We start from the raw sequence: 21,747 nt of genomic DNA, 5'->3' as shown, positions 1-21,747 counted from the left end.
TTGAGTTTTCTCCACTAGAAGGCCCCCTAGAGCAGTGGTTCTCAAATGGGGGTACGTGAGATTTAAAAAATATATATTTAAAACTAGCATCCATTCAAAAATCCTTTAAAAATAGTTATTTAATAAATATTCAATAAAATATAAGTGTAAGTTCATAAACTGAATTTTATTTTCAGTAGGCTATTAAATTTCATTATCCTAAAAAACTCAAACAATGGAGTCGTGGTTGAAACGTAGCAGCAATGCTGCTGAAAACACGGAGGTTTGCCAAAGAAGGCGAAACCAGAGCCGGCAAAATTCTGTCAGTATTCAAGTACAAGGGGTGCTTGGCTGAAAAGATATTTCACAGGGGGTACATCACTGAAACATGGTTGAGAACCACTGTCCTAGAGAATCTCACATCTGCAAGGGAAGCCTAGAGGGAACTGCATCGTATTATCTCCACTGGAAGGGCAGCTTAGAGGGCCCTACGTCAAGTTTTCTCCAATGGAAGGGTACCCGAGAGAGCCCTGCATTGAATCTTCTCCAATAGAGGGGCACCCTAATGAAACTGCATCACGTTTTCTCCACTGCAGAGAGCCCTGCATTGAATTTTCTCCACTGGAACTGCATCCTAGAGCGGGCTGCAATGCCCTTTCTCCTCTTGAGTCTGGAAATTGTCGAATGTCAACATGCTACAATGGCGTTTAAATCAAAGTATAGTTGGGGCTGATGGGAATTAGGTAATTCTTTAAGAGATATCTCTTTATGACCTAAAACTTGTTCCACTCTGCTGCTGTGATCATCTGTATTCAGCAGACACAAAGCAATCTTTCAGTGCATATTTTTCATTAAATATTTGGAGATTAGGCTGATCTGAATAATGTTGTTTTTTTATTTCACAAAGGAAAACACTGGTGTATGTGTGTGCTTTTATTTCCATCATCATCACCACCACTGATTGTACCAGTTCCCTCCACAGGGAAGAGCTACATACATATACATGAAGGTTATGAGCCTTTTGTTCTGGACCTTTGTGTTCTCGGCTCACATCGACTTTGTGTCTCGGCCAGAAAGTCAAAACCTTTATCGAGGGATCAGAGGGAGTCTTTGTTTTACAAATCCAGAAACAACCTTCACTGCGGTTACTAAGAAAGGGTTTTAGGTCCACTTGGTTCCCAGTTACCTGAACCTGAGATCTAAGTGGGACCAGGTCTTAACGATGATTTTAGCCGAGTCATCTGCTGGGCTCTTTCTCTTCTTCGTTGGTGCTCATTAGTAGGTCACCAGCGTCTCTGGTTGGAGAGGTGATAGTTTATTCATCACAGGGAGGAGGACAACAGCGACCCATCACTTTTAATTCACCCTTGTTTACACACAACCCTTCTTGTGTGTTAGAGAGAGAGAGGAGTTTCTGCTCGGCTGCCTCGGATCTGTTTCTGTGTTTATTCAGATTCAGAGGAGACGCTGAGCTGCTTCACCTGCTCTGCATAATAACATCACACTGGAACCTTTGGGCTCATTTACACACAGACGAGTGTTTTATGAAGCCACAGTGAGCAGAGAGATGAGGGGAAGTCTGGCTGTGAAATCTCATAACTCCCTCCCGTCTTTGAAGGGAACATTTTCATAATTGTGTCCCATAATTCCTGATTTTACTCTCCAGCGTCCTTGCTGAGATTTTGAGGATGCCCAGGCGTCTATAATCAATATTTTAATAACACGAATACCGTTCTGCTTCACTGTCACATTCTTTATAGCATCGTTTTTCACAGCAGACAGACTCAGTTTGAGGCGAGCTGGTGAACGTTGTCAGCTGTTCCTGAGCTTTCAGTCGAATCACAAGCAGCACGTCTCAGAAGGTCCTGGTGTTCAGAGGCTTTAGAGTCCATCGTGACCCCGGCATCAGCTTCACACCACTTTTGGGTTTGTAGTTTTACGTGTTTTCACAGTCAGTTCTACGACAAACTGCGACTTTCTTGACAATAAAAAAATTGTGCTTTAAAATGATAAACATCAAAAAGTAATTTATAGAGCAATTCAAATAAAAATATATATATATTTGTCTATCGTTGTTGACTACTATACATATTTTTACAGAAATAAGGCAGACAAACACATGTTGGCAGTTTTTGTGAATGTGCTTTCAAAAAATTCATCATTGATTGGAATAAATTTTTATGTATTTATATAAGTAGCTGTTTTTGAGCTTTCAGTCATATCAGATTCTGATCTTCAGAATCTGTCTTCCTGGATTTTGACCAGCGTGGGCAAGAAGTCCTTCAAGTTGCATTTGAACATCTGGATCTCTGTCAAAAATGCTGAAGAAGATCATGTGATGGAATAGAAAGCTCCAGAACAGCTCCTGATTGGACCTTGAGTTGAGAATTGTTTCTAAAAGAACATAAGTGGCTCTAAACCTCCTCTCTGTAGATTTCAAATCATCAGCTGGTCTCTTGATATAATAACAGAAGTCTTTCTTCTAAATCAAACGTCTGTTTGAAGCCTTCAGTTCACATTTACTTATTTGTCAGCTCACATGGGTTTTATGTCTCTGTGATTCCGATCTAATCTGATTTGATTTGGTAGATTTGGACCCAAATGTGAAGTCGGATTAGAGAGGATTTCTCTCCGGTTATAAATATCAGACTGAAGTCACATTCATTTAGTCAGAAAAACATCCAGAACACACAAAAGATTCACTTCATAACACAATATCTCTCTCTTCTTATCAATAAATTGATTTGTATACGTTTTATTTATATATATTATATGATTTTTTTTTATAAATTATTAAAAAAAATTAAGTAAAAGTTAAAAGTTGTAAATAAAAAAAATGGAAAATGAAAGAAAATAATAATTAAATAATAATAAATAAATATGATATATATATATATATATATATAAATTTTAAAAATTTAAAAATTAAAAATTAAAAATTAAAAAAGATGATTGACTCAAACTTTCAAAGCAAAGCAATGTGGTTCCTTGACAAAACACAAACCAAAAAAATATATATATTCTGGGAAAATACCAGACTGCAGGTCAGCAGCTGTTAAAGTATTCCTCTATATTTATCAGGAATAAATGAAGATTAAGTTTGACCAGATTTAAATAAACTGTTTTTACAAACTGTCTCTAACATAAATTAGACAGTTAATTAATTTGAATATTATACATATAAAACATCTTTAGATTCTCTGAAGACTACATTTCTCTGTTATGTGTTGTTCATCCCCTTCACCACACGAGGGCAGCATTTAGTCGGTGTAGAAACAGAGCTGCCTGTTGAGTCCAGACCTTTTTCACCTCTGCCAAAAAATATATATCTTAGTTAAAGGTTAAAGGTCACTGCAGGGACAAGAGAGAAGATATAAATGTAAAAAGATAACATTAATTATACAGATCTCCTTCTCCAGCTCTCTGTTTGTTCACAGTTTCAGTCTGTGATTCCAATAAAACTGAACAAAGAAAACCACCATCTTCTGCTCACGCTGTAATATAACCGTAGAGCTAATTATAATCAACCTCATCAGGACTTGAGAGCTGTAATTACTGTATTTAACCACGCTGAGCTCTCGTGATGATGACAGGCCACCGCAAGCGTCCTCCCCACAAACCAGACGAGCAGCTGGCTTCCATGACGCCTTTAAAGGTGCAGTCAGATTTATTTTAGAGTTATTATACACTGAATATATCAGTGGTGGTAAGATTTAGTGAAACCAGTCGCTGCAGATATTTGAAGTTTACTAGAAAGGCAGGAGTGCTTCGGCTCTGTCTAGAAACGCTGACATTTCCCATTCCCCCTGAACTACACACTGTGCACTGATTTTAAAAATATGCAAAAACAGAATCAGTGCAGCATTTTAAAGTTAGAAGCTTCAGACTCTTTAACACTGATGCAGGTTGGAGTTGTATTTATTGGACTGATTAAGAAAAACAAACGTATGATGTTGTTTGTTATTGATATTGACAGAATAAAGCTTATTATTGATCCTTAATTTACTCTTTGTTTCCATGCAAAATGCAGAGTTTTTCTGGCCCTTTGTGGTGACATTAAAGGGGACACATCATGCTTGTTTTCAGGTATTTGGGGTTCTCTACTAGAACATGTTTACATGCTATAAGGTCTTTACACATCAGCAGTGTGACGAATAAACAACAGGAAAATGGGAAATACTATACTGACAACATTTGGCATATTTAACGGATAGAAAAAGATTGTTTTTAAAGTTTGACAGAACAGGAAGTTAACTCTGGTACCTGCTTTCTTAACTTGTAGAAAAATAAAACAATGAAGGTGGAAAGTGATCAGTTTATGTCAGTGTTTCTATTGAGTTTTCATCCAGTGTTCTTTGGTGTAAAATGTCCGTCTTTGCTGCAGAAATGAGGGAATATTTATTTAAAAAATGTATTAAATTAAAAGTACGAGAGAGAATTAAAGGGAATGTTAAAGCTGAGCTATTTTCTGGATTTATTCAGCATCTCTGTGATTTATGAAGCAGCCTCACAGTTTACGAGTCCGAACATTAATCTCTGAGTTCAGACTCCTGCTGTGACTTTAAACGCTGGTTTAAACGCTGGTTTAAACGCTGACTCTAATAAAAAGACGACACGCTGAAGGAGCTGCAGGGAGTTTTGTTTTGCCCGAAGAGGAATCCTCCTTTAGCTACTGACCAGCGTCCTCAGAATGAATTAACGATCTTGTGTTGGTCCTAAATCCTTTTCCTCTGATTAGATCGTCTTCCAGAAGAGCTTTTGATAAACTTAACAGAGAAATATAGTTTTGTACGTCACTTGATAACTTGATTACTGAAATTATCAAATTAAAACTCACCTGGAAGAAAACAGAAATGCATTTAGTGCTATTTAGAATATGAGGCAGTGGTGCACTTCAGCCTCTTGTGGCTGAAACGAGTATTACAACAACAAACTGTTTTCCAGTCCAGGAAGACAAGATTAATTCAAGCTTGTTACATGCATACAGTTTAAAAATAAACTAGGTTAAGCCAGCAAAACTACTTAATAAGGTTTAGGAAAGGGACGTTACAAAAGCAACGTTGACCTCTCGTTTCACATGTTGGACCCACGCACCAACCTGTCTGGGTTTCTGTGGTCTTTCTACTTCGTCCTTCATTATGACATGGAATACATCAAAATAGATTTTGTGGTATAACTATTAATTACGGAGCATTTTTTTCCTAATGTATGGCTGCAAAACAAAATGATACTGGCAAAACCTTTAATTCCCCTGTTCTTATTTTTGGACCAGACTTAAAAATAAATGGATAAACAATTTTTTCTTAATATTCTCCTATAAGAAGATTCAATAAAAAGTAGAGAGTAGTTTAACAATAAAAAATAATGAAACAACTTTCTGAACAAACAGAGACGGACGGAAAAAAAGACTTCCTTTTATATTCATAACAAACTGAGGAGAAAGGAAGATGCTGCTGAGTAAAATGTTTTAAAAACTGATGTTCAAAGTTACAAAAAAATAAAAGTAAATATCTGTAGGAACTCGTTGCTCTGAATGTAAAATCATCCCGTTAATGACTGGAACGTCACTACAGTACAAGCTGCTCTCACACTGAGAGATAAAAGCAGCTTGGGCGTTTCCGTGGTGACGCAGGAGATAATTGATTTCTGTGGACGTGAATAATGAATCACTCTCATCTTCACTTCAGATCATATTTACACCCGAGAGGCTCCTCAACCTGCAGAGCTCCACGGCAGGAGGCCGCACAACACACACACACACACACACACACACACACACACACACACACACACACACACACACACACACACACACACACACACACACACACACACACACATCTCGGAGTGTGTATGTGTGTGTGTGAGAGACCTTTCACAAAAGCTGGTGACTGATGGGAAATGTAGTTTAACTTTTTAAGAAACATATATCAACAGAAGCGCCTTTTAGTCCTCTCCTCCGCAATAATTACTTTATTCATATTAATAATATTTTGATGTTTAAATGTATGCGTTTCATTCTGTTTTCACATGTTGAACCTCGACCACTTCTTGGATTGATTGAAAAAAAGATGATGAAAGGGTAAAGACGTAGCAGTTTATAGTGTTAGAGTCTTCATTTTAAATCATCATTTTTAAGGTTCTTTTTGTCCTTCAATGTAGCACTTGACGTAGTTCCGAATATCTGATGTACTTGCATGATTCTTGCAATTGACCTTTGGCTAAGCCCCGCCCCCCACTGCTACTCCATCAAACTTAGTCACGTTACCATGGAGCCCACACTGTCACTAACTGCAATCCCTGAAGAAATACCATCTAATATCTGGAAAGAGATTTTAGAGAGAGGCAGACAGAAGAGTCTTCAACACGGGTTTGAAGGAAATATCCAGGATGAAAACAGGTTCAAAAGATAAAGACGACGTGACAACGCCAGTTAATAATTTTAATGCTAATATGGTAAGGTCCATTCTCTTTCACAAAAAACCCAAGATTGAGAATGCCAAAATAACCAAGACGGCAATTGCAAAAAAACAAGATGGCCAGGTCCAAAAACCATGATGTCAAATTTCATAACCACGGTGGTAGCTGTGAAAAACTGAAGAGATGGAGACGGCAAAAAACAACATTGTGATGTCCAAAAAACAAAAAAGGCAACGATCAAAACCAATGGGTGATGTCACGATGACTACGTCTACTTCTTATAAACAGTGGTGTTATCCACAGTGTTGAATACACCTTTTTAAAATTGCTTTTGCCGTGTGTCAGATTAGATGACAAAGAGGCCGGAGGTGTTTAAGCAGGAATATCTTGATGATGGTTGTATTTGTTCAGGTTTGAACTCATCTGTATTTATAACCTGGCTGCACGGTGGTGTAGTGGTTAGCACTGTCGCCTCACACTGTCGCCTCACAGCAAGAGGGGCCCGGGTTCAATTCCCGGGCCAGACAACCTTCTGTGTGGAGTTTGCATGTTCTCCCCGTGTCAGCGTGGGTTCTCTCCGGGTTCTCCGGCTTCCTCCCACAGTCCAAAGACATGCAGCTTAGGTTCATTGATGACTCTGAAATTGCCCGTAGGTGTGAATGTGAGTGTGAGTGGTTGTCTGTCTCTATATGTCTGCCCTGTGATAGGCTGGCGACCTGTCCAGGGTGTACCCTGCCTTCGCCCATCCAGCACCCCTTAACTGGATAAGCGGTTATGGAAGATGGATGGATGGATGGATGTATTTATAACCTGATCTGATTCCTGGTTTTGTGAGAGCAGAAAGCAGGCCTGTTGTGTTGTTGGATTCTGTGCTGCAGCTCACCTGCTGGTTTCCAATCAGCTTCCTGCAGCTCCACAAAGCTCCAGTGTTTGTCTTCCTGCTCATTCCCAGTTTAATTAGAGTCGAGTCATTTCACCTGCTGAGCGACAGCCACACAGTTTAACACCAAACAGACGACAACAACAACGGATGAACTTGAGCTTTATTGTTTTGAGGAAATCAATACCAAGTAAAAAATAAATTACCTCCTTGATTTTTTTTTTTAAACACATCCTGTTTTTTTTTTTACCTTGAAGGTCAAAGATTTCCAAGATCTTTGGAAAACTTTAACTGTGCTTAAATATTTGGATAATTATTTTGATCAGAAAGAGAGAATGTGATGTCAACGAGTGAATAAACAAACCACACTTTCTTCCAAACAGCTGGATTTCCCTTTATATAACTGATCATGAAAGTAATAAAATGTATAAATGAATTAATTTCATTATGCTTCTGTTGTCTGATCGGTCTTCAGTTTCTGCATAAAATATGAAAAAGAGTTTTGTTCTGAAACCGATGATGTCCAGTTCAACTAAAATTATCGGTAAAATAAATGTTACAAATGCTGGCAGATCAATCCAAAGACGAAACCAAAAAAATAAACAAATAAAATAACATTTTCACTCCTAATCTCTGTTTAATCGTCTTTCCATCGACAACAACACGACCAAAAGCTTCTGTCAGTAAAAACAGGATCCAGAAACCTGACAAGTAAACCAAAATAAATTTACTCAGAAATATAATGACACTGTTTTACATCAGCTGTTATTGTTTTTATAACGTATTTCTTTTTATAAACCTTCTCAAATACAGAGCAACATCAGTCTGAGCTTAATACTGTAACAATAAACAAAAAATGAATCCTTATATGTGACAGAAAAATGTGTCTATGGCTCTATGAGTATAAAAACATCACACATCACATGATAAATGGAACAAAATACATGCAGATCTTGACATAAATAAACATTGGTTGTTGTCTTTAGTTGAGAAGATGGAGACTTCTCAGTTCAAGAGTTTAGGAGCCTTTAAAACAAACAAGTAGGTAAAATAAACATATTAAAGAATTAATTATAAAAACTCAGGTTCCGATTAGAAATGTTTTAGCAGTTTGGTCAAAAATTTTGGGGATATTTTATGTTGAATCATCTGCATAAAATCGTTTCCTATTTTGTTTGTTTACAGAGAGAGAACTTATCTTTATATTTACAGTCGATCCAAATCCAAATGTTGAACCTCTTTCTATTTGTTACGATGTTAGCTCTGCAGTCATAACATTTTCAGTAAAAGTAAAGATATATATAAAGACATAAAGAGTGACGACGTTGCTTGTTACTTCGCTGTAACCTGCATGCGTCTCTGTGTGTAAATGCTTTGTTGCAAAATGCGTTTTTTGACATTTCTTTCAGAATATTCTAGCAGATCGGGAGGCACTTAACCAACCAGGTAAACGACAAACAGCAGAAGAGAAAGCTGAAAACAGGACCAGCTTCTGTTCTCCAATCAACATCAAGAAAAACCTGTTAACAGAGCGACGTCATGGGGCTGTGAAATATAAAAAACACGTTTAGCTGAATCCATTTTGAGACGACTTACTGAGACAAAGACAACAAAAACAAATCAAACCTGTTTTCTTGAAGTCAACTCAAAAGCATAGATGTGTTAAAATAGTCCCAACCTGATAAACCCCCACCCCGTCCCCTCTACAATGTCCATAAGAAATCCTCTACATCAGGCACTTGTTGATTAGTCCGTAACTCCAAACCGCCCAATCAGAAACAGCGAGCGGCCTCCAATCACCTCCTCTCATTAAATTAGTCCAGGCGGCGTCTTCGTTCCTCTCTTTAGTCTCCTCTTCAGCCCGACTTTTTCTTCTTCTCCCTCCAGGCTCCGGGAAATGCGATGGACGCCGGGGGACCTCAGGTCGATGTCGTCCTCGGTGAGCGCCAGGTCGTCGGGCGCCACGGGCCGCGGGGCCGGGTAGTTGGGCTCGTAGTAGCGGTAGGGGTCGTCCTCCTCGACCTCATCGTAGTTCTGGAAGACGTTGGGCGGCAGTTGGACTGAGGGGATAGCGCCGCGGTCAATGACATCCTCACCCTCTGCGTTGCCAACCAACCAGGCAGCGAAGCAGCGAGGTGCCCAGCACGCCCGTCAGACAGGCAGAAAGTCAGTGAGAGCCCAAAACAAAGATGGCCGACCACCGCCACCACAGGAAGCAACGTTTTGGATTGATTTGTTGGGGTTTTGATTGGGTTAGTGAGACAGGAAGAGGGGCGGGATGAGAGGGAAAGAGCGAAAGACACAGAGGAACAAGGGTTACCAAGGGTTACTGAGTTTGGGTTACCAAGGGTTAAAAAGGGTTACTGAGTCTTGGTTGCAAATGGTTACCAAGGGCTACTAATTCAGGGTTACCTAGGGTTACTGAGTCCCACATTAGGGGTTTTAAGCTCAGTTAGAGGGAAGTATTAATTTAGGATTCACAACATTGTGAATAAATAAAAGAGTTTGAGCTTAATGTGAGATTAATTTTGTCCAAATGTCTCTTAGTTTCACCAGGCAATTATTAGATTTGTTATTTATTAATTACCAAGACGTATTGGGGCCATTGTAGGTTAAACATATTTTAAAAAATGACGTAGCCAGAGGAAGGGGTATGATAAAACATTTTGGGGGATATTCTCTGAAATTATCATGTCAAATAATTGCGCCTCATAAATAGTCGGAAAAACTGTGTTAAAAAAAATAAATCAAGAAACCACATCGCTTCAATTTTGATCAACCTCACGTTACTGCAGCGTGTAACGGCAGTGGCTTTGGTGTGATGAGGTTAATCCATTCTTGCAAATGGAATAGAAAATAAAAATAAACAAGTTGTTTCATGGAAAGTATGAGTTTTTTTTTCTGGGAATATTACCCCGATGCCCTTGACTCTGGAGTTATTATATTTACCTTCAATGGCCAAAATACACTATTGGAATCAATTAACATTCAAATTGTCACAATTAAACGTTTTCAAGTGGTATTTTTCAAATTAGGGGTGTCTAGATACGCAAGGTAAAAACAACGTGCAACATTATTATTTAGTTGTCGTGCAGGTGAATTTTTAGGACTTTTAAAGGTTGTTTTTTTGTGTTACAGTAGTTTTATTGAGTCAATGAACTCTGTGGTTTAAAATAGAGGCACTGGATGATCATAATCTAGAAGAAAGTCAGGAGAGGATGATTCTGTCAGTGTGAGTTCAGAGGACAACTTCTGGAAAGATTAAAGACCACGCCTGGTGAAATTCTGTAGTTTTCTTATTCTCAACAAAACCCATGAAAAGACTCAAATAATAAATATGAATTTGTATGTATGTATCTAGATTTACTGTAATTTCCGACATTCCTGTTGTGTTTTTTGCCTGAAAACCACTTCCAAACTGTCTCATGTAAAAAATGTAAGGTGATATTGTATATAACATCACGTGTATGTAAATAAAGTCAGGGGTGGAAGCAGGTCAGCTGATGCAGTGACATCACCTGCATAGGTTTGCAGCGTCTGCAGCAGCTAAAACTAAAGACTTCTATTGTTTAGGAGTTTGCAAAAGCGGCTCAGTTGTCATCAAAGTACTGAGCTGAAGGTTAAGAAGATTTAAGTCGTAGAAAACGAGGCGATGACAGACGGACAGACGGACACAAACACAAAGACAGAGGAAAGGTTACAACATGCAGACGTTACTCACATGACGGCCCTGCAGGCTGTGAGCTGTACAGCAGCTTTTAGGCTGCTGTTTGACCTTTAACCTCAGCAAACATTTAGGATTAACACAATCATGCACGTAAAGGTAAAGATGAATCATGCTGGGTTTTCTTTAACTGTCAGAATTAATAATATCAATATAGTTCCAGTTTTCAACCCTTGTGCATCACCAGGGATCTTTTTTGCTTTTTAGTGTTTTGATCATTTCGTTTGTGGTTATGTGTATGACTTTAATTTTGGGAGTTTTTTATTTTTATTTTGGAAGTTCAACTTCATCTCCTATAATACTCATGTATGACTCAGACCCTGAAGGACAAAATGTCCCCATTTAAACCCATTAAAACCACCATGACTGATCCATTACAGCATAAGATCAATCAATTTATTATACCAGGATTTTGATCTTGAGTCTTGGATTCATAATTGTTCTACTTTCCACCAGATTGAGTCATTTACTCATGTTTGCCCTGTGGGGTAAATACATGCTATTCTCCTGGTGTCCACTAGGGGCATCACTGCTGTATTATGGAGCACTGTGTTAAATGCAATGCAAATCAGGACCGAAGCTGGGTTAAAGATTTAACTAAGGGTTGCAAATAATAATTTATACTTTTATGGCTTTTATTTTGACCGAGGCATTGTTGTCCTCAAGAGCAGGGTTCCCAAAACTTATTTTTAGGGGATGCAATTTTTAGAAAGCCCCCACCAAAAAACCCATTGTAACCCAATTCAAAACAGGCTTTATCTATAAATTGAGAGAGGAGCAAAATTTGCCATCTTTACAGTATTTTCCGAATCAGCTTTTTGATCTTGAACAGATAAACCAGCTTTTTTTTTTGAGATTATATAGTTTGATAAATAACAACTTTGTTTAATAAATGTGACCAAATAAATGCATTTAGGTTAATAGACTATGTCATTATTTTCATTTTCTCTTATCAGTAAAACAAACAGAATGTAAAATAGCACTTCATATTAAACTCAATGTTTTAAGTACAATCTTTAGAACAATATGAACATTCAGGCTCCCTCATGTGGCAAAAAAGTGAACTGCAGATATAATTGTTAAATAAAAGATGGTGGAATAAATTCTGCTAATTTATTTGGCGACTTTAATAAAATCTTGTCCGACCCACCTGAGGTTCCCGACCCAGTGTTGGTGAATCACTGCTCTAAAGACATCAGATCACCTTTTAAAGTGAGGCACAAGGGTTAACAACTCTCAAATGCGCTGATTCGTGTTTGGGATTAGAACTGAGAAACTTCACTCTTCTTGTCGCTGGTAAGCAAATTAACACGTAGCAGATACAAAAGCTGCCAGCTGCAACACTTAAGTGTAATTTGTTGCACGTCAGCTGAGTTCTGGAGTATTTAAAAGTGATGTATGTGATTAAGAAAACCCTCCATGCAGCATCTTTCCTTCAAACGGATTAAACCCAGATTGATTTAACAGAGAAATCAAGTCATAGTGTAAAAATGCAGAATTCAGTCAGTGATTTGGTCAATATAAAGTTCATTTTGTTAGATTTTTGCAGTAGAAACATGCAGTTTAAAGGGCTGATTAACCCAATTCACAATAATCATATTTTCCCACTCATTTGTTGAGGTTTTGAGACCCAATGAAAGTAAAGTATTATATCTCTCAAGTGTTTTTGTTCTAAGAAATGTTTAAAGCTTTATCTTTTTAATGATTTGGATGAAGTGACCCTTTAGGGAACATTTAGGGAAAGAAAATAGCTCAACATATCAACTTCATTTATTTCTTCATGCATTTCAGACATGCGACCTGAACACACAAGCAGAATTCTGCATCCTGACTCTGATTGTATTTTCGATGGAGTTTCATGTTTCACAACGTTTTCAAACGTCGACCTCAGCGACATGCAGTCCGTTTAACTCGGCGGCAGCTTTTCAACATGAAAAGGAACTGGCTGAATTAAAGGCTTTAACTCGACGACGTTCAATCCAAAAGACGTTCTGGGAAAAGCTTTTCATGCTCAGTTGTAGAGTTTACAATGTCCACATGTTTAAACCAGCTGGTGGTTTTTTTTCTAGATATTTTCTATAATTAACTTGGTATGTGTCATAATTACATACAGTAGAAGCAAGGCATAAAGACTCTAGTGTTGCTTTAATAACAACCTTGGCACTCAGTGGCAGTCACAGTGAAGGGCTGCAGGTCTAGTAGTAGACACGATTATACTGCTTCAGTGTTCTTTAATGATCAACAACCAGGAGAGAATAAATAAATATTTGTTGATCAAAGTAGTTGCAAGTTTAGTCTTAAAACTGCAGAAGTGATATTCTTTTTGAAGGACCCTACGTACCTCCGACATTGTAGCCCACACAGGAGTTCTGGTCGCAGTACCCCGGAGGCCCAGCGGAGCCGACGGGTCCGGGGACCCCGGGCCGACCAGAAGACCCAGGATTTCCAGGTCGCCCCGATGGACCCTGGCTGCCAGGTCTGCCTTGCCCCTGGGCTCCTGAGAGGAGAGGAGGAGGCAGTTAAGAAACGATCAGGGAGACCAGATTGAGGGTTCTGAGTTAATGGTACGGTTTAGTGTGGGTTTAATGTACCAGGGGGTCCTGGAGGTCCTCGGGGGCCTTGGAGTCCAACGCCTTGGGATCCTTTCTCGCCCTTTTCTCCTGATTGACCTGGACAAACACACACACACACACACACACACACACACACACACACACACACACACACACACACACACACACACACACACACACATGTAAATCAGTGTTGTAATCAGTGGTTCCTTGCTCCTGGAAAGTCATACATTTATAAGAACTTGCGTCAACATAGCGTATTTTTCTGTCAAGCACTTTTTTTTATGTTTCTATGACAACAATGTCTTGACATCACCCCTCTAACAACATCGCATTTGCCCATTTGTTTTATTTTATCTATTTGGTTAAGTTGTTTGACATATTTCTTTGGCCATGAATACCAGACGGGGGATGCTTGGTTCGTACGTTGTGTGAATTGGATTGTCAATAAACACTCAACAGCCTCCGTTGGGTCCACCTGCTCCAACAACCTTTCAGTTTTAGTTTTTTCACGATATATAAAGTTTAGGATAGAAAGGTGTGGCCAAAACAAGCTCCTCCCCCATTTATTACAAGTGACGTCACCAGCACTTTTCTGTAAAGTTCAGAGGTTTTCAACTTAAAAGTGCTTAGAGTAGCTGCACAAAAAAGGCATCGTTCGCCTTTTCTCTAGACGGCCGCATAAACCTTCTCCTTATTGGGAACAATAAAACAAACAAACTATGTATCAACATCTGAAAACTTGTAGACACCACCCTTGATTCTCGACCCGTGTGGTCGCCCCTTTACCTCTCTCTCCCGGCTGCCCGCTCTGTCCGTTCTGTCCTGGGAAGCCCGGTCTTCCTGACGGTCCCTGTTCTCCCTGGAGCCCCGGGGTCCCCTGTCTGCCAGGCTCTCCTGGGGGTCCCGGTACGGTGCGGATGGACACCGGTGGACTCGGAACGTGGTTCAGGATGGAATTGTAGCGTGCCATGTGGCCTGAAAACAGAAACAAGGGGATGTGTTTCCAGTTAAAATATGCAGGTATATGGTGTCACAAATCCGTAAAAAAATAATACCACTAGGCAATATAGAAATAGATGAGGTCTTGGTGAAATTAACATTTTATCGCTGTAGATTCATTCAGAAACGTATAACTGAAATAAGAGACACAAGCTGAAATAGGTTGCCATAGGTTTCTTCCTTTTTTCTCCCTGTTAAAGGGGTTTTTAGGGAGTTTTTCCTGTGAATGTGAGGGAAGGACAGAGGATGTCACATGTGCACAGATTGTAAAGCCCTCTGAGGCAAATTTGTAATTTGTGATTCTGGGCTATACAAAATAAACTGAATTGAATTGAATTGAAAAGCTGAAAAGAGACACAAAACATAATTACAAAGAGATGTAAAACTACCACTAACTGAGAAAAAAAATCAGAAAGAGACACAAAATGACTACAAAGAGCCTCAAAATGACCATAAAGAGACTCAAATAGACACAAAATCAACACAAAGAGATTCAAAATTACCTCAGAGACAAAAAATTATAAAGAGACTCAAAATTATAACAAAAAGACACACAGTTACCACAAAGAAACTCAAAATAACCAAAGAGACACACAAAAAATATACAGAACTACAAAGAAAAAGAAAAAAACAACCAGATAGAGACATTAAAAGACTACAAAGAGACACATATTACCACAAAGAGACTACAAATCACCATAAAAGACGCTCAAAACGACCTCAAAGAGACCCAAAAGGACCAGAAAGGGACACAAAATGACTATAAAGAATCTCAAAATTAGTAAGAGACAACAAATCACCCCAAAGAGACGAAAAATAACCACAAAGAGACAATCAACCACACACAGGTGTGTAACCACAAAGAGACAGTTGTCTCATAATCCGTCTATGCTGACGATGCACCTTTTAGCCACTAACACCAACCAGAGCCAGATTCTAACCTCAACCCTGAAACCAGGTCTCACCCCTCAAACTGAACCTTCAGAAGGTGTTTCACTCACTCTGGATCAGCTGCTCACAGACCTGCCGGGCGATGGCCTGAACTGATGACGTCGACTGGAGGTCACCCTGGAGACACACGAGCAGAACCTCTGTTTGTATTTATATTTCGTAGCATCTACACACTTAGATTGATGACCAGAACTATAATGAAGGTGTTCTGAATGAAGTACCATCAATCAAAGACACAAGGTGACTGTGTGTTTATGAATGCTTCTTGAATCATTCTTTTCATGTAATGGGTTTGGTTTTCTAAGTCTTTGTCTTAAGTATAAGTTTAAGTCAGATTTGACACTTAAATGTACCTGCTGCATAAAGCCTTTTAAAGCAAAGTGACTAATGTAACACTGACTTAAAAAGCCTGTTGCACAATGCATCATGGAGAAGAGAAAGAATGGCGGATGCAACAGAAAAACTAACACATGTATGGGAGAAAATATAAGAAAGTGTTAAAACAGATCCAAGTCTTGAGATGTTCACAGAGAAAAGAATCTGCCATGAAGGAATCAAAACTTACTTAAAGTTAATCTCATTTTAGTTTTACTATATATTTTATAAAATTTCACTTTTCACATTTCATCTGAACAGAAGAGGATGTTGTGAAAACAATCATTCACGCTCTGTTCAACGTTCTGCGAGGCCGTGGAACAACATCTATTTTTAGCTGTTCTGTTAACAAGGAATCACAACATGCTGGCGAGCAAAAGAGCAGTCATTTAGTATTTCCATCTTCTAGACAAACAGTTTCTCTTACCCGTTCACCTTTCTCCCCTCTGCTTCCAGGAAGACCCTGAAACACAGAAAAATCAATGAGAATAAAAGAGGATAAAAAACTAAATCAAAGCAGCAGACAGAACCGGTAAATCGTCGTACAAACGTGGATTACTTTGTTACTTTTGTTTCCTGTCTGCTTTTTCTTGACTCTTTTTTTTTTAAATTCAGGGCATAATATATATATATATATATATATATATATATATATATATATATATATATATATATATATATTACCTCTTTACTGATGATGGAACTGTGGCTTTGAATTATTATTGTTTGCTTTTAAGATTGACAATTTACAATTTTTAGTTTTTTCATTGTTGACTTTGTCTTTGTGTGTAACCATAGCAGTGAAACATATTGAATCAAGTTGCATTATTTATTGTTTGGACATGCTGTTTGACATTTACAGATCTTTTGAGAAGCTTTTAAGTATAGTACGGAAGCCCAGAGAGGAAAGTGATAGAACATTTAAAATAAATTGTTCTCTCTTTTTGTTTATGAAAGGTTTAATGATTTTTTTGCCAGGACCATTACTTAAGTTACCTTTTTTAATCCTGAAAACAGCTAAAGAAAATGTTTGGTATGTTTTTTTAAAGTTTTTGTTGTTGTAATACTAATTTCGGCCACAAAAGGCTGAAGTCACTACCCCATGTTCTAAACAGGATTAAAGGCATTCATGTTTTCTTGAACAGGTGTGTTTAATTCATCTATGCACTCAAAACACAAGGTACATATATTGTGTCTTGGCAAGTTATGTAATATTACATTCATGTCTCTCTTTTGGTTATAAAAGTATTTTAATCGGTGCTAATCTGCCGTTTGGAGAAGCATGAAGGATGTTAGTCCTATTTAGAACATGAGGTGGTGGTGCACTTTGTCCTCTTGTGGCTAAAATGATTTTTATAACGCACAAAAAAAAGTAAACAATCAAGAATGATGATGCTGTCAAAACCCCGTTTTTCTAACTGTTTTAAATTCGCAAAGGAGACACAGGAGAAAATAACTAAAAGGACTAAAATTGAGATCAGACTTTTGAGATTTAGGTCAGATTGTATTTTATCTGTCTTGACTCTCAGGGCTTCCATACATCTGTAATGTTAAAACTAACAAACACACAGCTAAAACACATACAAACTCTCAACAAATCTAAATATATTTCATATTTCCTCTCCTTGGAGTAAAGCCACAGTAACTCTCAGCTTAGAGAAATGTAACCTTGGTGCATTTAAAAAAAACACTTGTAGATCACTGACTAAAGTCTGAATTTAGAATTTATTTGATTAAAAGTTAGTTTATCTAAGCATAAAACAACACCGCATCAGAATTCGACCTTCAGTGAAGAGTCTGAGAATTATGTTTCCTTCAGCAGACAGAATGAGAGCTTGAAAAAAACAACAGATGGTAAAAAAAATCACTCTTTCATTTTGACAAACTTTTCTTTAACACTTCATTCAAGCCATTAAAAAAAAAAAAAATCTTTGTTCAAACTGTGTAATTTCCAAAAAACCTGAACTATATTTTCCTCCGCTAAGTTCACATCAAGACCTGCAATTGACAAAAGTGTGGTAATTAGTTAAGGAGGGCTCTTTGCAGTCCACCCACGAAGCAGTAATTACATGCTTGACAACATTTGTCAGCAGTTCGTTTCACCTCCCACAGATTCTCATTTCTCCTCCGGCGGAGCAGTTTACATGTGATTTACTGTCTGTGAACGCTTCATTTAATCAGGAGTAAATGCCAAAGCAGAGAGCGGCTCACGTACAGAACAATATGATAAACAGACTGTTCTTATACATTTATACCGGAGAACGATACGCCGCCGCTGGCTTCCTCCCACATGTATGACCGATTTTCAGAATTGAGGCTCTTGTAATGATGTGGAGACTGGGGTTACGCTGTTGTGTTACTGATTGCAAATACTGAGTTTAATCCTGTTTAGGAACAGGCTGCTGTTTTTTTGGTTTTCACTTATGGGCTTAATCAGAGAGATTTTAGTTGTTTTTTGGTTTATTTTGGAGACGTATGGGTCTTATTTTAAGAGCTCTCTTCTTCTGTTTGCCTCCTTGTTTGTGTTTTCTTTAAATCAAAGTTCCTTATTGATTTAAAAAAAATTTTTTTACCAGTTCCGACTGGTTTTATGTTGCTTCGGATTCACTAAGCGAGCTGGTTTCTTCCCAAACAGGCAGACAAGATCAAGATCGAAATAACCACGCCGTGTTTAAAAGACGAGATGAAAAGAATCTCACATTTTATACTCATGTCATTTTGGATTAGCTTTGTTCGACCACATTTACAGAAACATAATTATTACCATTTATCGTGGAAATTCATGGAGGATATTAATATGATACGATGACGGTTTGTGCATTAAGTGTATGATGAAGAAAAGTTTCCTCCATCTAATATGAATATATTTATCAACCTGACACCAAGCAGACACTAACATATTTTATTAATATTATATATATTATAATTTATTATTCCAAACTACAAGTTGTCATGGTGACGCCTTGATATAATCTATAATCTACAGCCTAACGAACTCTAAACGTCTCTGATATTGAGACGCTTCAGAGCCTCCTTCATGTTTGTGCATCATAACAAAACTCAAAGTTATAGAGCAGATGAACACACTGAACAAACAGTTGCTGCCTGGAGAGCCTTTAGGATTCATTTAATTACTGCACTGATTCTGCACAGAGTTGTAAACTAAGATTATTTCTAACTAGTCGTCCTGTAAAAAGTGAACATAGAGGGATAAAGGGACTAACTTCTTCTGACAGGGAACAGGAAGCGAGGATTTGTCCTCATCAGTTGGTCTCTCTTTGTTGAGTGAGTGGTATAAGTAACATTCAAAGAAGGGTTTTCATGAACACACAGCTCTCTGCTACTATTTGTGTGTGTGTGTGTGTGTGTGTGACTGACAGACCGGACAGGAAGCTGTTAATCCTGCAGACAGACTCTCTCTCTGTGTGTTTGTCTGCGTTAATCCTGACTGATGTGACTTCCTTTTTTTTTTACAGAAGCCTCCATGTTTGTGCAGAAGCTTTTAGTCAGACAGGTTACAGGTGTGAAACCCGTTACAGGTCTAAAGGTAGTCTGGGTAGGAGATGATCCTCCGACTGTCAGACTCACCGGAGGTCCCAGATCTCCCGGTTTCCCTGAAGGGCCCGTGTTACCCTGGGCCCCTGGAGCTCCTGGCGTCCCCTGAAGAGACAAAGAGGAGGAAGAATCAGAGTCCACTTTAAATAAAGAAGCAGAATCAGTAATCTCTTTTAAATCAATTCTTAAAACCCATTTTTACAGACTGGCTTTTATGCTTTATTATTACTAAGTTATTTTACTAAATTATTTAACCATGTTATTTCACATGTATTTTATTTGTTAGTTCATTCCTATCGTATCGATTGTTTTTACCGTGTTAAATATTGTACTGTTTTATGTGGGTTTGGGCCTCATTGTTGAGCTTTCTGTTGTTTTATTGCTTTTTCTGTCAAAGCACTTTGTAAACTCTGTTTTTAAAGGTGCTATATAAATGAAATAATAATGATTATTATAAAATATAAAAACAGGTAGATGGTTTCCAGTCCCTTTTCCGAAAAATCAAGTAAAAAACCTGTACAAAAGTTTAGGCACTTATTTTGATGTATACATTTATATTATCACTGCAGTTTTGTTACAAATAATTCAAACAGCAGTGGATGTGAACTGATATAATAGAGACCAGAATAAAAGTCCATATTTAACATAGTTTATACTCTTGCTGTATTTTAAAAATCAACGGGTCTATAAATAATACACTCTTCTGTGCTTGATTCTCTGCTGGCTGGAGAGCTGCAGCTGCAGAGATTTGAAGGAATTTCCAATTTGATCAGTATGATGTGAAAAAAATAACTAGAAGACAGAGTACAATCTGCACATTCTCCTCTGTGTTTACTTTTCAACTTTAAGCATCTTTAGCTGAAAAAGAAAACTTCTCAAAAGCTAAATCATTATCTTCTACAGTCACAGCTCCAATTAAAATCAACCTTCAGGTGTCCAGAAGGAGAATCACAAACACAACAGATAAACAAAGGTAAAGATTTAAAACATGAACTTACGATAGTTCCTGTGGGACCCGGTCTGCCAGCCGGCCCGTCTTTACCCTGAAGTCCCTGTGGAGGAGAAACATAACATCAAGTATTTAAAAAGACGCTGCTTCTGGTGCTTTTTATCACTCAACAAAGGTTTTCAAAATGTGTTCACTGAAAACTAAAATCATTGGTGGGAGAAGTAGTATCAGTAGTAGTACTTGTGGTAGAAATATCGTTAGCGCTAGTAGTACAGCTGGCAGTACAGTACAGTAGTGGTTACCTTTGGTTGCAGTAATAGAAGCGGGAGGTACTACTGCTACCTTTACTGACACTGCAGTAGTAGATACAAGAGTAGTAGTTGTAGAGTAATGTAGTACATTATTCAATTTGTAGTATCCAGAGTGTAATACTACTACAAAGCGTAATGACTCAGTACAATGTGAAATGCAAGACTTTAGTGACTTTGTGTTGTAAAAACTGGGTCGCACGAACGCGGACTCATTTAATCTAAGATTAACTCTGAGCTTTTAAATTAAAGTTTAGCAAAACTACTTTTAAAGTGAATAAATCCAGGTTTAAAATTAAGCAAAGCATGTTGCAAAAAAAATCTCTGTTTGTAAATCAAATTTGTTTAGTTTAAATAAATAAATTTAAATAAATAAATAAAAAATAGTTTAAATAAATAAATAACACAGTGTCTTCATCTAGTAAGTAGACTATAAAAGAGCAGGGTAACTGCAACTTTTGGCTGCGATGTATTCATTAACAAAATGTTAAGTAGTTTGTTAGCTAGTTAGCTAAAAAGCCGGTTAAATAAAAATAAAAAATCAGCAGCATCATAAAACTTAACTGGGTTGAGTCAGTCCCTTTACTTTCTAACGAGTTGAATCTCCTCAAGTGTAAGTTTAAAGTGAATTACTGGTGGAACACAGTTAAAATTAGGGTTTAAAGTTTACGTGCAAAACAATAAAAATGTAGTTTAAGAGTAAAAACTACATTGATATATAAAGAAAGGTTTCAATTACAATTATTTTTAAGATAGTTTTCATCATTCCATCATCAGACATGAGTCAACGGGTTTATGAACGCACCAGTGAGGTCACACTAGTAATACTAGTATTACTAACCAAACAGTTACCGGTTATATAAGTATTAGGAAAAGTATCAGCATTAGCATGTAGTATTAACTGTAGAGCTGTAGTAGCATTAATTATAGCATAAACCATATTTGCATCAGTCTTAGTAGCTGTATTGTAATAGTATCTGTATATAGTATTACCTGTAGATGTGGTATTAGAGGTATCAGGTTTTGATATT

At 37.8% G+C, this 21,747-nt stretch overlaps 1 protein-coding gene across 1 annotated transcript in view; it reads right to left on the bottom strand.

The window, feature by feature from the left end:
• Positions 1–7,433: 7,433 nt before the first annotated feature.
• The window catches only part of LOC129096972 (collagen alpha-1(XIV) chain-like), a 148,222-nt gene continuing 133,908 nt past the window's right edge, over positions 7,434–21,747 (bottom strand). Inside the window, 8 exon segments of the mRNA XM_054605647.1 lie at positions 7,434–9,378; positions 13,345–13,500; positions 13,595–13,672; positions 14,366–14,554; positions 15,580–15,646; positions 16,332–16,367; positions 19,493–19,564; positions 20,458–20,511. Coding sequence (XP_054461622.1) covers positions 9,089–9,378; positions 13,345–13,500; positions 13,595–13,672; positions 14,366–14,554; positions 15,580–15,646; positions 16,332–16,367; positions 19,493–19,564; positions 20,458–20,511 — 942 coding nt within the window. The 3' untranslated portion in view covers positions 7,434–9,088.

Source organism: Anoplopoma fimbria, chromosome 10 (assembly GCF_027596085.1).
Source record: "Anoplopoma fimbria isolate UVic2021 breed Golden Eagle Sablefish chromosome 10, Afim_UVic_2022, whole genome shotgun sequence".
Lineage (NCBI taxonomy): Eukaryota > Metazoa > Chordata > Actinopteri > Perciformes > Anoplopomatidae > Anoplopoma > Anoplopoma fimbria.
This window is presented reverse-complemented; position numbering and strand designations above follow the sequence as displayed.